The 17658-nt window shown below is 32.9% G+C and overlaps 1 protein-coding gene across 2 annotated transcripts in view; it reads right to left on the bottom strand.

Annotated features, from left to right (window-relative positions):
* The window catches only part of LOC127720560 (mitofusin-2-like), a 37169-nt gene extending 27570 nt beyond the window's left edge, over nt 1-9599 (bottom strand). For both annotated transcript variants that reach the window (XM_052227167.1, XM_052227166.1), the window contains exons 1-7: nt 9479-9599; nt 7775-8035; nt 5333-5447; nt 3928-4090; nt 2893-3014; nt 1976-2084; nt 1292-1396 (exon numbers count right to left, since the gene is read on the bottom strand). In XM_052227167.1, the coding sequence (XP_052083127.1) occupies nt 1292-1396; nt 1976-2084; nt 2893-3014; nt 3928-4090; nt 5333-5447; nt 7775-7979 (819 nt within the window). In that variant the 5' untranslated portion in view covers nt 7980-8035; nt 9479-9599. The remainder of the gene's footprint in view (nt 1-1291; nt 1397-1975; nt 2085-2892; nt 3015-3927; nt 4091-5332; nt 5448-7774; nt 8036-9478) is intronic.
* Nucleotides 9600-17658: the final 8059 nt, after the last annotated feature.

Raw genomic sequence — 17658 nt, 5'->3', positions numbered from 1 at the left:
AGACAAATGTTGTAGAGATATTAGTAAAGGATTAGAAGTATGATTAAACCTGGACAAGAAATCATATCTATACATGAGGGAGATCAGATTAATTTCAAATAATTTGCAAGGTTTTTACCACTACAAATTGACATGAACATTTTACTACAGCAGAATTATTATAAAAAATTCAGAAACATCTGTTAACTTATATTTATCCATTTCCTAATGCTATGGTAGTATTTTTATAAAACAATCAAGTTCAGGAATTGTCCTTCAAATCTTTCTTTTCAACTGAAAAGATTAATAAAAAATATACAGTATGTTGACAAAAGTCATCATTTTTTTTTTACACATTACATAAATCAATAATTTCTTTAAAGATATTGTGAAATAATTTTTCTACAATTTAAATGAAATTTTCAAATAATCTCAGAAATATTAAAAGTTTCTTGTTATAATTTATTGCAAAATCTTTTCAACTTTAACGTAAAAAATTCTGATTTTGTTACAAACTTCAATTTTGACATATATTACTACTGATGTAAAGTAAAATGAAAACCAAGATTCAAACCAAAATGTGAAAATTATCAAAAGATGCAACATTGAAATATTACAGAGCTTAACAACTTCAAAGTATTTTTTGAAAAGATACAAATCTATATGAAATAAATATTCAAAAGAGAAAACAACTTTTGTCCACATATTTTAATTATATAATGTTGTTAAATCATTGTGTTTAGTATATTAGGGGATTAACATCAATTCACTTATTGCATTATTTTGAAAAGAAGACTTAATTAAATTCTCTCTCTCAAACTTCGGTGTTTGCACAAGACAGTGTACATGCATTCCAGCAGCTGTACTAATAAAAATGAGAATGGAAATGGGGAATGTGTCAAAGAGACAACAACCCGACCATAAATCTATTAAGAATATAAAAAAGAAGATGTCGTATGATTGCCAATGAGACAACTCTCCACAAGAAGTTCATCTGCTGATATTGGCATGTAGGATGGTTTGGATTGTATATCTAGAGTTTAGGTATTTGGAGGTAACTATGACCATTGTGTTCTTAAAAAACAAAATATATAGTCAAATCTAAAAATGATTCGTTCAGCCAATGCAGTTGTCACATTAAAACTACAGGCAGCAGTTTGCCCACTATACACAAAATCTAGGTAACCCTATTTTTCTGTTGTAAACATGGTTAAAAATTATTCATGTATGAAAGGTAAATTATAAACTTGGAATTTATTTTCTCTCCTTGACCTCTGACCTTGAATTTGATCAACATAATAAATATCAGTACCTCATCTGCATCCTCCTCATTAACAGACACGTCCCATCTGTTTTGCAAAATAAATATGTTGGGTTTGGATAATCGTGAGCTCACTTTGTGGAAAAAGTTCTTCTCCTGAAATGAACACAAAAATAATTTTTGTTGTTAAAATTAGAAAACATATTTCATTGAAAATCTGTTTTACAAATAATCTATCTTCCTATTGCCTCTCTATATAAATTTTTATAGATAAATATATATATATTTACCCTGCAAAAGTTTCTAAAAAAAGAATGTAAAAATGACAGCAAACCTGGTTTTCTTGAATTCATATGTTTAGTGTCATTGTTAAAGCTTTCAAGGTTTTCATATGTTTAGTGTCATTGTTTAAGCTTTCAAGGTTGATTACTCACAATAGATTCAATCAAGCAAGTACCATAACTCTTTAATTGTAAGTACCCAATGTGACCTCCATTTTGTCATGAAAACAACATATCAAAATTTGAAAAGGATTGGAAAAATCATTGTTGAAGACTGTACTGTGACCTTTAGTTGTTTTAACTTCTACATCATTTGGTCTCTGGTGGAGAGTTGTCTCACTGGGAATCATATCACATCTTAATTTTTTATATGCATTTCAATTTTCTTTCATTCATTTACATTTAATACAAAGAAAAATCTCCTTATTTTTATATAAAGTAGAATTTAGCTTACAGTTTGCATGAGTGTTGATTCTGCATTACCAACTAAGACAAAAACATCAGCATCCAGACAGAACTGGTCAATCCATGAGTCTAAATCTGGTGTAACATCTATTCCAGGACTGAAAAAAATTCATTTACTTCACGTTTGGAAATTAATATACAAAAGAACACGACAAACACACTGAAATATTTTGACTGCTTATTTATGACAGATCAAGAATGCATGTGTTGTCGTACTAAGCATACCCCAAATTATAATTCAAAGAATTTTATTCACAAAAAATCTTACGATTAATATTGATTGTAAGTTATACTGAAATGTGTATGACTTACGAGTATGTTTACTCTTTAATATTATTTTGTAAAAAGAGCCGCAGAAATCTGGATGCAGGTATCCGATAGTTCTGAAAAGTGCTTACATATTACACAGGCACTAGACGTTCTATCAATAGTAATAATATATGGGCAATGGGAAGAAAATAAGTGTCCATGTATATAAAAAAGAGCTCTTTTTAATATACATAGGCACTATTTTCTTTCCATTGCCCATATATTATTACTATTGATAGAACGTTAAGTGCCTGTGTATGTTACAGCTCATTACTGACTAAATATAAAGTCATTCTGTTCTGTGCTTTTTTAGAATAGTATGACCAAAAGGTTTTGTTGAAGATTGAATGAAATTACATGCTAACTTACAATTTCACTCATTTACTGAAAAGTTTTTAGTTTTAAGAAGGATGCAAAATTCAAGAGACTTAAATTACTCTTTGTTGATATTTGTTGGTTTATTACATTTTTAAACAATATCTATTAAATGTGTGGTTAAAAATAACTATGAAGCTTACATGTTACTTGTTACTATGTCATTTCAGAGAGCACTAACAAACTCAAACTTAGAAAAAATGCATTAAACATCTGCAATACCTGTCAACAAAGACAACATCTTCTTTCAGCAGACGACACTTCTCTTTTGGCCATACAATCCTTATCAATGAATTCTCTTTAAGTTTCATGGAACTCAGGGCTGAGGCTAACTGCTTGATTGACTGGAAGATGTAAACATATAAAAACATCTTCTTTGTAATTATTCAACACGTATTTGAAATCATTTAAGAAATTAGGATATTTGTAATTGGAATAAAAGGAGATTATGGGTATATGTCAATGAGACAGAAACCCAGACACAAAATAATTCAACAAGTTGAATTTCTATTTAAAATAAGTGCTGGAAAGGCAGTTTTTATCTAAAATTGGGAATCATTTTTTTATGTTTAATCTTTTTTAAACTTCTTTTAATATTGTACCTGTATACAAAACACTTTTTTCAAGCTCTACTCTTTTATTGTGTTTGGTATATGTAGCAGAAATAAGTCTATATGTAAGTCATCGATTTTGGATCCAAGTTATTGTTAAAACGTATTGCCATTGTGTTTATAATACTATCCTAATAATATCATGGGATAAAAAGAATCTAGCTGCCAATCCGGAAAAAAATTCCTTACATATCATTGCATCTGGAACCAAAACAAATAAAAAAAATTTAAACCTTGCGTTATCTTTTTTCTTCTCCTCCCCACCACTTATTTGATTATTAAACTGGTTCTCTTCGTTAAGATTTAATCTTTATCCAGTATTTTGACTTTAATTAATTAATTAATGGTAAATTATTCTGACATGATTTGACAAAATAAATGTTAGTTGGTCATTTATCTTATGAATTTTGCCTACATTATGTGAAAATTTCATGTGCTCAATATGTTCATTTTCTTCTGCTTTATTTTCATTCATTGTCTATGTTTACCTTTGTTTTTATACATTTCCTTTTTCATATATTCAATTTTTATTTTCATTTTTTAATGTTCAGACACTTTAAAGTTTATTAACAGAAAGTTGTAGTTAATGTACATTCCAAGATCTTTCCCTGTTTAACATATGTTGATGTTTTTAACAAAGACATACACTAATACTTTTAGGATCTTCTGAGTCATCTGTCAATAAAAACCCTTCTGAGGCCTCTGTTCCTTCCACTTGTAAAAAGCAATTTGTAGTGTGTCCAATACCACTTGGTAAAATCTTATTCCTTAACATAGCATTGATAGTTGTACTTTTACCATTGGATGTCCTGAAAAGTTAACAATCAAAATAGTTTATTCAGCAATATTCTATACAAGTAGCATTGATCAGATACACTTTTACAGAATCCAAATAAAAGTTTCCTGGTAACTTGATCCTAGGGTACCATTAAATTATATATGGGAATTCAAGAATGCAATTTGATATCTGTAGTGTAATATTGGTGGGTGTCAAGTTCAGTGAAAATGTAGGTAAATTTTAAATTTGACTTTACCCTGTATTGAAGGGGCCACAACTAGGTACCTTGTATCTTTGAATGGAACAGTCCATACCATGAATGGATGTTTTGGAGATATTTCTGGGTACAAAATGTTCCAATTCATTTTGACAGTCAGGGATATAACTCTATAGAGTTATTAGAGAAAAATAACATACATATGTTATTGTGGACTAAAAAATCAAAAAACTGTGATAACATATGTATGTTACATGTTTCAAAGGGCAAATATACATCATTTGTTTATGTATACTAAACTTTAGAAAGATATAACAGTTCATAATATGCCAATCAAGCATAGTACACCTATGTTATTACAGAAAAAATATGCCTGAAATAACTAAAGGGTGTTATTACAGCTTCTCTACATCACTTCAAAGCCTTTGCTCAGACATATATCATGTTTAATCACAATGTATTTTAATTTATTGTAAGAAATAATGATCATAGCATGTAATGAGGTTCTGCGCAAGCTTCCCAGTAATTCCCAAGTGTCTCATACAATAAGTTATATGCCTTTAATAACTAAGCCTTGTTATTACAGCTTAGTTTGTCCCTTAAAAGCCTTGCCTCATTGATTTACCATGGTTGATGAAAAATGAATTAATTTAATTGGAAAATTAGTTATCAAGGCTATGTATTTAGTTTCTGCACAAAGTTTCAAGATTTCCCCAGTGCCCACTAAAAATTAAAATATGTTTGATTTATTTAACAAATAACAAACATATGTTACTACAGATTTAGAAAATTTAAGAAATAAGGAGTAGACAACTCATAAAAGTATCTGTAATAACACATGTATGATATTTTCTGTAATAACCCTATAGAGTTATATCCCTGACTGTTTGATAAACCTTTTCATGTTCAACATGTATATCCAAAAAATTTTCATTTATTCAAAAACTAATGCAATATATAGCTTCAAGTACATTGTCAAACAAATTTATTTTTTATTTGCCACAGAACAAGAGAGATTCTGCCCACTTTGGAAAAACAAATTTTTCCTATCCATACCTGCCAAAAAAAACAACTTTCATGTGGTCTCTCGCCAGTTTGTCTATGATACCACTGACCATCTCCAGAAAGCTATGGACAACTTTAAATTCTTCATTTTCTTCACCTTTGGTTTCTGTTTATAAGATAAAAACATACTATGACATAAAAAATAATATTTGTTCAGTGATCATTTGAATGTCTTTATTACTGTCCCTAAGTGGATATTGGAGTGCCAGTAAAATTATATTCCTATCTAAACATCAGCAGGGTGAATTTGTCTTCAATCAGTTGATCAGATACTTCCTATCTTGATGAATTAAATCAAAGATTTTTCTTAATTTTGTGGATGTTTATTAAGAAATAAAAAGCTTTTCCGTTCCATCGTTAAAAGGATTAAGTTAAAACGTAAAACTCTATTTAAGACAGGAGTGCTAAAACGACTGTGATATCCTTCTTTAAAACAATTGTTTCGTGTAAATGTTGTAAAAAATTCCTCAAATAAGTGATATGTGCCAACATTTAATTATCACCATTTATTGATTAGTTTACTGTTGATAGATATCTAATGCCTGTACCTTTTTTACGATCAGCTGATTATTAAATTTGGGTCAAAATCGAAATGTGTGACAATTTAAACTAAAATAAAATGCTCCGCTGGGGCGCAGCTTGATACGACCGCAGAGGTCGAATCCTGAACAGTTGGGGCAAGTATGGACACAACATTCAAGCTTGATACAGCACTGAATTTGGATTGTAATTAAATATTTGACACAGCATAGGTTTCTCACACAGAATGAAAGTGGTCTAAGAACTTAAAAATTTTTAATTTACCTATTCAAACCATATCATTATTATTTGCTTTTATCATGTTTATATATAAATCAGAAGTAACCAATTTAAAATGGAAAATTTTAAAGAAAAAAAAGGAAACAAAAATCCCCCCCAATTTTTTAAACCCCCTTATGATTCATCAACCCCAAACTCAATCCCAGCTTTCCCTTTGTGGTATGGTACCTTGCAGTACAATTTCAGAGAGATCCATACACTTGATCACAAGTTATTGTCTGGAAACTAGAAAAATGCTTGTTTTTTGCCCCAAATTCCTAAACGTTTAGGGCAATTACCCCCAAACTCAAACCCAGCTTTCCCTTTGAGATATGGAACCTTGCAGTACAATTTCATAATGATCCATACACTTACACACAAGTTATTGTCCTGAAACTAGAAAAATGCTTGTTTTTTTGCCCTTTTATGGCCCCTAATTACTAAAATTTTGAGGGAATTATCCCCCTAAATCAATCCCAGCCTTCCCTTTGTGGTATGGTACCTTGCAGTACAATTTCAGAGAGATCCATACATTTGAACACAAGTTATTGTCTGGAAACTAGAAAAATGTTTATTTTTGGCCCCTTTTTGGCCCCTTACATGTATTCCTAAACTTTTTGGGCAATTACCCCTAAACTCTATTCCAGCTTTCCCTTTGTGATATGGAACCTTGTAGTACAATTTCATAAAGATCCATACACTTACACACAAGTTATTGTCATGAAACTAGAAAAATGCTTGTTTTTTGCCCCTTTTTGGCCCCTAATTCCTAAAATTTGGAGGCAATTACCCCCAAAATCAATCCCAGCATACCCTTTGTGATATGGAACCTTGTGATACAATGTCAGAGAGATCCATACACTTACACACGAGTTATTGTCATGAAACTAGAAAAATGCTTGTTTTTTGCCCCTAATTCCTAAAATTTGGAGGCAATTACCCCCAAAATCAATCCCAGCATTCCCTTTGTGATATGGAACCTTGTGGTACAATGTCAGAGAGATCCATACACTTACACACAAGTTATGTCTGGAAGTTACAAAAATGCTTATTTTTGGTCCCTTTTTGGCCCCTAATTCCTTAACTGTGGGTACCATAACCCCCAAAATCAATCCCCACCTTCCTTTTGTGGTATTGAACCTTATGGTAAAATTTCATTGAGATCCATTCACTTAAACTAAAGTTAGAATGCGAAAACTAATGTGTCTTTGGTAGACGACGACGACGACGCCAACGTCATACCAATATACGACCACAAAAATCTTTTTGCGGTCGTATAAAAAGCAGAGGGTTGACTGATAAGAAAAAGGTCATAGAAGCCCCCCAAAAAATAAGCAAGATGGACGGTGAAACTGATATAAATCTCTCGTCAATAATGATTTTTTTTCGCAATATACGAAAATGGTAACCGCCAGCAGACCTGAATAATGGTGACAAGACAACAGCAAGTTATCTAAATACATTTTTGTACTTTTAAAATAAGCTTTCAGGTTTAACACAACCAATTCAAGCAATCAGAATAGAAAACAATGTCATACCACCAATTCAACCTTGCAAAACATATGTAAAAGTAGACCTACTCTTGATAAAACATAATGCTTTTGATGTGGTTGCTTATTGAATAGGTGGTGTTACCTTGCAGAAAATGTTCAGCCTCCAACACATATTCTGCAATTCCTTTGAAAATGTCATTACTTTTGCTTTTGGCTCTTGCAAAAAACTTCAGTGGTGAGGTTGGACGAGAGTTGTGTCCATTTCCCAAGCTTCTTGGAGTATCAGAAATGTCTCCTTGTCCGAATTGACCTGGGTATGTGTCAACAGTCCTCAGTGATCCAGACATATTCTTTCCTGCCACTGCTATTTTTTATACTGTCAGTTAAAATGTTTTTGAGTAATCTACAAAAATAAAAATTAATTTGTCTTTACAGAATATAAAAAGGAAATAAAAACTGTTATTCCATAATGGTATCATTCATGTCATTCAAATACGTTTTAAAATATGAATTAGAATTTGAACAAAACAACATATTCACCTGCAGAAAAGGAATTTTCATCATGCTAAACATAGCGTGCATTTACAGGTCACATGTTTGATTTACCATGGGTTTTGATAAATAATTGTCATAAAAAGTCCCTTTTTTTCTCGAAATATCATGAATATGGAATAAAACAATTGCTGTCTTTTGTTTTGACCTCTGTCATTTTTTTTTCTTATTTATTAAACCTCTGATCGAGACATCTAAATGAATTATCGCTCCGTGAGTCTTGATTGATCTGGAGCCGCATGTCTTTCCATTCCTTGCTGAAACAAAATTATCATGCTTTATCAACATATAACATTATTTAAGCTCATCATTACTTCTAATGATAGTTATATACAAAAATCTTGAGTTGCTTTTTATGAATGAGTTACATAGTTTAACCAGAGGTCAATCAGCATTAACAACTTCATAGAACAATCGGTTCTTACAGAGACATAATAACATAAGCATGGGGACATAGGAAATTTACGGAAAAGTGCACAAATTAGAAAGTCATCTATGCAAGATCCAAGAGGAATTGGTGAATTATATTGTTGTATAACTGGAGATTTAAAGGTAGTCTAATTGTAAAGTTAGGAAAGATCTTCTATGGTCATACGATTAGAGTGCTGCATTTAGATCCCCAGATTAACCCTGTTGTACCATTCATGTATTTTCACAATAACGGCCCTGTGAGCAATTACTATTGGGACATACGAGTGTCTGCAAGTGCCTGGCAGTTGAAGTTTGACCAGGTCATCAGATGACAGTGACATGTCTGGTTGACATGCAAGGAATTGGCCAGAGGGTTTCTGAGTGAAAGACTTAGGAGTTGTCCAGTAGTGAACCCGTGAGCTGATCGGATAGCGCTAAAAAAGAGGGAAGAGTGTTGTATAATTAGAGATATAAAAGTTGTAACTTGTTAAGTTTTGGAAGATCTTCCGTGGCTCAGTTGGTTAGAGTGCTGCCTATAGATCCTGAGATTGAGGGTTCTAATCCCGCTGGTACCATCAATGTATTTTCACATGCAATAATATGTGTGTGTACCACTCAGCTAGACTGCCTTGCAAGTTTGGTTCAATGACATAATCTACCCTGGTAAATTTATTCCTAGTTTATATTCGCTACAGACTGTCTTGTTTTTGTCCATTATAATTATTGATCAGTTTATAATTGAACTTTCATTTTATATGCTTGTTTGAAGGACAACTGGGACACCAAATGATTAACTCATTTTTTTGCAGAATAAAAAAAGACTGTTAACTTTTAGGTTGTCTTTTATAACATTACTATCTTTTTAAAATCAAAATGTACACACCTCTTCATATATAGTTAAAGATTTGAGATAAAAACACATGTTTTCATAATTTTCGTCATTTTATAACTAGAGTCTGCATAGAGGTTCCTGTATGAAAAACTTCCGATGAGTCCGAGTTGTGCCATTGGATCTAAAAACGGGATACGATATTCGAACTTGGATCCAGGTGTTTAGAAAATAATATGAGGCAGGTGTTATCCACGAGGAACCAGTAATGACGCACCTTAGGTTGTTTTGTCTCTGCATTTAATCTACCATTTAAAAGAATTAGAAAAACGGAATGGAATAAAAGATTGGTAACTTGTTATTATATTTCAATCATTAAACAGTTGATATTTGAAACAGTAATAGCAATAAAATTCATGTTTGCTAACATTACAAACGGACTGCCAACTAATGATGGGTACCAGTAATGACGCACTGTAAACAAACCAGTAAAAACCACTTGCACGTAACTGATAATCGAAAAATTGCTTCAATCCGGATTCTTTAAAATTAAAACTGTTCAACAGATTCAATTTTATTAACAACTTTTGATATTTTCATTCACTTTAATGATCATGATGATTGTAACACCAAATTTTAATCAATTTAAATGTAACCGATATTTTGGTATATAATTGTTCAAAATTTATGAAAGTGATATACATATTCCATATATTTGAAAATAAAAAGTAATTGCATTCTTAAAACAACATTGACAATAATACATTTATCAATCATGACAATGTATTTCATACATTGAATGAAAAAAAATCGATAAACCATAGAAAATTATATAAGCGACGATCAATTGTTCTACAGTGATTCCCGCTTAAATGTGAAACCATTTTCACATGACAGTCACGTGATTTGAAAAACACAAAATGGGGAAGCATACGTTTACATACTTTTCTTGACCAAAGTGGAGATAGGACTGATAATCTTTCGGGGAAGGGTAGAATTTTATTGACCTTAATAAAATGGCGGAAATTGCATTGTCTTTAATATTTTAAGCAATAATAACATTTCTGGGCAGAGTTTTAGGCATCTTTGTTGTAGTCAGATGACCTTCAACATCATGTTATGAACAGCAAATGTTAATGACGTCACGTCTTTTGTTTAGAAATATTAAACCGTTAACTAAATCAGTGCGTCATTTCTGGTCCGCGTCAAAACAGGTACCAAGACGATACCTGTGAATGAGGACGAAGTCTGTATATACATAACTATTTAAATACTGATTGTTGCAAAATTAAAACTATAAATACTGATTATTTCAAAATTAAAGCTATGAATATTAATTATTGCAAAATTAAAGCTATAGTAAAATGATTTTAAATCTTCTTATTAATACACCTTATCGCTATTTGTCCGCCATTACTGGACATCACACAGGTTCCCGTAAAATTTTGACGTCACAATACAAAATATCTGACGCCACAATGGAAAAGTGATTGTTGTATGACGTCAATAGTTCAAGCGGGACAGATTCTCGGGTCAGCCGGGAATAGCGATAAGGTGTATTTTTAAGGCCACCATTTTTTTTAATACATTTTACAAATTGTGAAATATAAAACAAAACATGATCATTAACAACCAGTGACTTTTGAGATACTCTACACTATTGATTTTACATCAGGAGGCTGAACGATAAATGAGTCTTTTAAAAAAAATGCATTTGTTGCGTATTTAACAATTATTTTTGAAAAACATAAAAAGAGAGAGGAATTGAAACTGTAATAGCAAAAAATGACCTTCAGAATGAATGACTTAAAAATCCCTAACATGTACTTGCACTGCAACTAACTTGTGCTGGATGCTTCATAGATTCAAAGTTGCCCATGATTCGGCATCTGAAGCTAAACATCAATAAAAATTGCAAACCGGAAAAACAAAATCTCTGTCAATAATATACTGAGAAGATGTGGTATGAGTGCCAATGATACAACTCTCCATCCAAGTCACAATTTGTAAAAGTAAACCATTATAGACATTATAGGCTAAAGTACGGCCTTCAACACGGAGCCTTGGCTTACACAGAACAGCAAGCTACAAAGGGCCCCAGAAATGACTAGTGTAAAACCATTCATTACAAACAGTAAAACCAACGGTCTAATCTATATAGAAAACGAGAAACGAACAACACTTATGAACCACATCAACAAACGACAACCACTGAACAACAGGTTCCTGACTTAGGACATGCATTAACATGCATTAACTCTCTGAAGTATTCCACTTCAATATTAAATCTTAATCTATATCATGATTGAAAGCATAAAAACGATTTCTGGAAATTAATTGTCAAATTTTGGAACGATGATGGTTTTGTAATTTGTGTACACATTTCTTTCTGTATTTATAACTATCGTTAAAGTTTAAATACTTAGGTAGAAATTTGGACTTTTGAAAAGTAAAAATTTCGAGTTCAAAGTGAAAATTCAAGAGTCAAGGTAGATTAACTGTATATAATCGCCATCATTGGATAGTAAAATAGCAGTATACAATAGGTCAAATTCTTTGCTTAAATCTGCAAATTTTGAGACAGAATGGAAGTTTATGTGTAAGACTGTTTATTCAAATAAATAAAATAATTTATTTCTAGTCTTTTTTAACTATTTCCACAAATACCAAATACTTATTTTGGTCACTATTCATTTTCAATTTAAAAGGGGAGATAACTTTTATAGTAAACATGAAATTTTTATTTTTTACTTGCAGCAATAAAACAAGTTCCGTTTTTATTTTCTAATAGCATATCATACTGTTATAAAAACCATCTCCTCATATTTTATTTCAAAATTCTATTAATAAGAGAAAGTATTGACAAAATTCAATGTACGATTCAAAAAGGGTTCGGAAGTCCACAAAAACGGACAAAATCAAACTTTAGCCTCTTCAATCGCAATTTTAGGTTTAACACGACAGAAAATCCAATATTTATCGGAGTTTGATGATTTAACAGTGTGAATTATCGAGGCAACAAGACAAATTTTCAAAAGCATTTGGAAGGGAGAAGACCAAAATTTAAACTTTTCCAAAAGGCATAAATATATTTCTAAATATATGAGGAATTACTATATATTTCCACACTTTTTTTTATCATGAACTTAAAGTAATTTATTTTATCGATTCCTGAAAGCCCCTGTGCATTTCTATACATTTTACTTGGGCATGATACGGGTGATGTGTGACGTCGCCAATGTCACGTGATGACTGCTATAGTTGCATATGCATAAAATTCAATGTACGATTCAAAAAGGATCCGGAAGTCCACAAAAACGGACACAATCAAACTTTAGCCTCTTCAGTTCAACCAACGGAACGAATGGAAAACAAATGTCATATTCCTGACTTGGTACAGGCATTTTCCAAAGAAAATGGTGGTTTAAACCTGGTCTTATGTTTAGCAAAACTCCCCACATTGTCAACCCATATTTTTTCCGCCTAACACTTTCCCCTTGAAACTTTGTTTTATGTCTTCCTGTTAAAACAAATATTCTATACCCTTTATTCCGTTAGGAACGAAGGCCGTATGGTTGTCTATAATTGCATACATCCATTTCATTTGAACCTTGCGGTGGATAGTTGTCTCATTGGCAATCATACCACATCTCCTTATTTTTATATTGATTGCATGCAGGGTTTGTTGCTCGTGCTGTGTTGATGCTGTAGAATGTGTCCCCGTGCTTGAAGTGTATGCCCCTAATATTTTACAGTTATTTCATTTGGTGGATAGTTGTCCCATTGGCCGCAATCATACTAATCTCCTTATTTTTATAAAAAGTAAAACAACAAAAATACCGAACTCCAAGGAAAAATCAAAACGGAAAGTCCCTTAACAATTGGCAAAATCAAAAGCTCAAACACATCAAACTAATATATTTATATAAATACTGTAATATTTGTTCCAGTGGAAATAATATTACCGAATATTTCTTCCATTTGGAACTTATATTATCAAGGAATTCTATTTCATGACATTATGACAGTTGTTTATTGTTCCATTACCTTTATACAGGATACAAATATGTTAACATGTACACATGGTAAGCGTGTTTATTTCTATTATGTACAGGGTCCATTACCAGTTTGATACTGAATCCGAAATGTTCTAATACAAATTATCCAACAAGTAAACTTATTTCATAAATTAGATTGAAACATTGAACTTAAATATGTACAACTACTCTTTGCGTTCTATAATGAACTATGTATAAATATTCTATCTGAGATATTTGGTGCACATTTGTACAGATACAAATATGTATCCTTGGTCAGGGACAAACTTGTCTAAATGGCATACAAGCTACGACTTGTCCTTTTAGTACAATTTGGTACCCTACAAGCTATATAAAACTTATAGAATCTGCTGGCTTCAGGCGGACACAGCTGGACACAGTGCTATTTCTATATAAAACTTAAAGATATAGGGGGAGATAGGCGGACACAAGTGGACACAACGTAATATCTATATAAAACTTATAGAATCTGCTGGCTACAGGCGACACAGCTGGACACAGTGCAATTCCTTTATAAAAATTATAAAAAATGGGGATACAGGCGGACACAAGTGGACACAACGTAATTTTTATATAAAACTTATAGAATCTGCTGGCTACAGGCGGACACAGCTGGACACAGTGCTATTTCTATATAAAACTTTATGAAATAGGGGATACAGGCGGACACAAGTGGACACAACGTAATTTCTATATAAAACATAGAATGTGCTGGCTACAGGCGGACACAGCTGGACACAGTGATATTTCTATATAAAAATTACAGAAACAGGGGCCTACAGGCGGACACAAATGGACACAACGTAATTTCTATATAAAACTTAAAGATATAGGGGGAGATAGGCGGACACAAGTGGACACAACGTAATATCTATATAAAACATAGAATGTGCTGGCTACAGGCAGACACAGCTGGACACAGTGCAATTCCTTTATAAAAATTATAAAAACTGGGGATACAGGCGGACACAAGTGGACACAACGTAATTTCTATAAAACTTATAGAATCTGCTGGCTACAGGCGGACACAGCTGGACACAGTGCTATTCCTTTATAAAAATTATAAAAACTGGGGATACAGGCGGACACAAGTGGACACAACGTAATTTCTATATAAAACTTATAGAATCTGGTGGCGACAGGCGGACACAGCTGGACACAGTGCTATTCCTTTATAAAAATTATAAAAACTGGGGATACAGGCGGACACAAGTGGACACAACGTAATTTCTATATAAAACTATAGAATCTTCTGGCTACAGGCAGACACAGCTGGACACAGTGCTATTTCTATATAAAACTTTACGAAATAGGGGGATACAGGCGGACACAAGTTGACACAACGTAATTTCTATATAAAACATAGAATGTGCTGGCTACAGGCGGACACAGCTGGACACAGTGATATTTCTATAAAAATTACAGAAACAGGGAGCTACAGGCGGACACAAGTAGACACAACGTAATTTCTATATAAAACTTATAGAATCTGCTGGCTACAGGTGGACACAGTGCTATTTCTATATAAAAATTACAGATACAGGGGGCTACAGGCGGACACAAGTGGACACAACGTAATTTCGATATAAAACTTATAGAATTTGCTGGCTACAGGCGGACACAGTGCTATTTCTATATAAAACGTAAGGAAACAGGGGGCTACAGACGGACACAAATGGACACAACGTAATTTCTATATAAAACTTAAAGATATAGGGGGAGATAGGCGGACACAAGTGGACACACCGTAATATCTATATAAAACATAGAATGTGCTGGCTACAGGCAGACTCAGCTGGACACAGTGCAATTCCTTTATAAAAATTATAAAAACTGGGGATACAGGCGGACACAAGTGGACATAACGTAATTTCTATAAAACTTATAGAATCTGCTGGCTACAGGCGGACACAGCTGGACACAGTGCTATTCCTTTATAAAAATTATAAAAACTGGGGATACAGGCGGACACAAGTGGACACAGAGTAATTTCTATATAAAACATAGAATGTGCTGGCTACAGGCTGACACAGCTGGACACAGTGATATTTCTATAAAAATTACAGAAACAGGGAGCTACAGGCGGACACAAGTAGACACAACGTAATTTCTATATAAAACTTATAGAATCTGGTGGCTACAGGTGGACACAGCTGGACACAGTGCTATTTCTATATAAAAATTACAGATACAGGGGGCTACAGGCGGACACAAGTGGACACAACGTAATTTCGATATAAAACTTATAGAATTTGCTGGCTACAGGCGGACACAGTGCTATTTCTATATAAAACGTAAGGAAACAGGGGGCTACAGACGGACACAAATGGACACAACGTAATTTCTATATAAAACGATGGAATCTGCGGGCTACAGGCGGACACAGCTGGACACAGTGCAATTTCCTATTTAAAACTTTAAGATACAGGGGGGTACAGGCGGACACAAGTGGACACAACGTAATATCTATATAAAACTTATAGAATCTGCTAGCTACAGGTGGACACAGCTGGACACAGTGCAATTCCTTTATAAAAATTATAAAAAATGGGGATACAGGCGGACACAAGTGGACACAACGTAATTTTTATATAAAACTTATAGAATCTGGTGGCTACAGGCGGACACAGCTGGACACAGTGCTATTCCTTTATAAAAATTATAAAAACTGGGGATACAGGCGGACACAAGTGGACACAACGTAATTTCTATATAAAACTTATAGAATCTGGTGGCTACAGGCGGACACAGCTGGACACAGTGCTATTCCTTTATAAAAATTATAAAAACTGGGGATACAGGCGGACACAAGTGGATACAACGTAATTTTTATATAAAACTTATAGAATCTGGTGGCTACAGGCGGACACAGCTGGACACAGTGCTATTCCTTTATAAAAATTATAAAAACTGGGGATACAGGCGGACACAAGTGGACACAACGTAATTTCTATATAAAACTATAGAATCTTCTGGCTACAGGCGGACACAGCTGGACACAGTGCTATTTCTATATAAAACTTTATGAAATAGGGGGATACAGGCGGACACAAGTTGACACAACGTAATTTCTATATAAAACATAGAATGTGCTGGCTACAGGCGGACACAGCTGGACACAGTGATATTTCTATATAAAAATTACAGAAACAGGGGCGTACAGGCGGACACAAATGGACACAACGTAATTTCTATATAAAACTTAAAGATATAGGGGGAGATAGGCGGACACAAGTGGACACAACGTAATATCTATATAAAACATAGAATGTGCTGGCTACAGGCGGACACAGCTGGACACAGTGCTATTCCTTTATAAAAAGAGAATAACTGTAGTCAAGGAACTTAGAATATGTTATATGTTTCAATTTATATTAATTTTTTTGGCTTATATGCAATACACTATGCTGTTGCGAATTGACCCCCCTACCCAAAAAAATACACCCCTTAAGCTTTCTGTTGCGTATTGACCCCTCATTTTTTTTTTGCTCTTGTGCAATACACTATTATGCTGTTGTTTATTGACACCTCCCCTTTTTTTTTGGCAAAAATAAATTATATTTAAAGAAAATGTCTTTTTAATTTCTGAAATTTCTGTAATCTAAAATTTAAAATTTAAAATTCCAAATTGAATTTGCAACCATAATTACCCATTTAAATACATCCTAAAATTCCTTTTTAAAACAGTTAGTTCTCTCTTGATGGCTGTATTTTTGACATTTTCACCTGTTATGTCTGTTTGATTTGTTCACACATCGTTGTCAATATAATGGAATTTGATGTGACTGTCATACAAGTGAGAGGTTTAGCTAGTTATAAAAGCAGGCTCAATCCACCATTTTCTACATAAGAAAGTGCCTGTACCAAGTCAGAATATGATAGTTGTTATCCATTCATTGCATGTGTTTGAGCTTTTGATTTTGCCATTTGATTAGGGACTTTCCGTTTTGAATTTTTCTCAGAGTTTATTATTTTTGTGATTTTATTTTTTTCTAAAAACAAATTGGCAGCAAATCACCTCAAGACAATACATTTCGTTATACATGATTTAAAATTAGTGTAAGGGATGTAATTCAAACGTTACATTCATGTACTTAAATAAGTAATAGTCCATCAAACAGGAAATCATTGTTTTCCCCCTTTTTTGCCCCTAATTCCTAATTGGTTTAAGCTATA

Source organism: Mytilus californianus, unplaced genomic scaffold (genome assembly GCF_021869535.1).
Source record: "Mytilus californianus isolate M0D057914Y unplaced genomic scaffold, xbMytCali1.0.p SCAF_11, whole genome shotgun sequence".
Lineage (NCBI taxonomy): Eukaryota > Metazoa > Mollusca > Bivalvia > Mytilida > Mytilidae > Mytilus > Mytilus californianus.
This window is presented reverse-complemented; position numbering and strand designations above follow the sequence as displayed.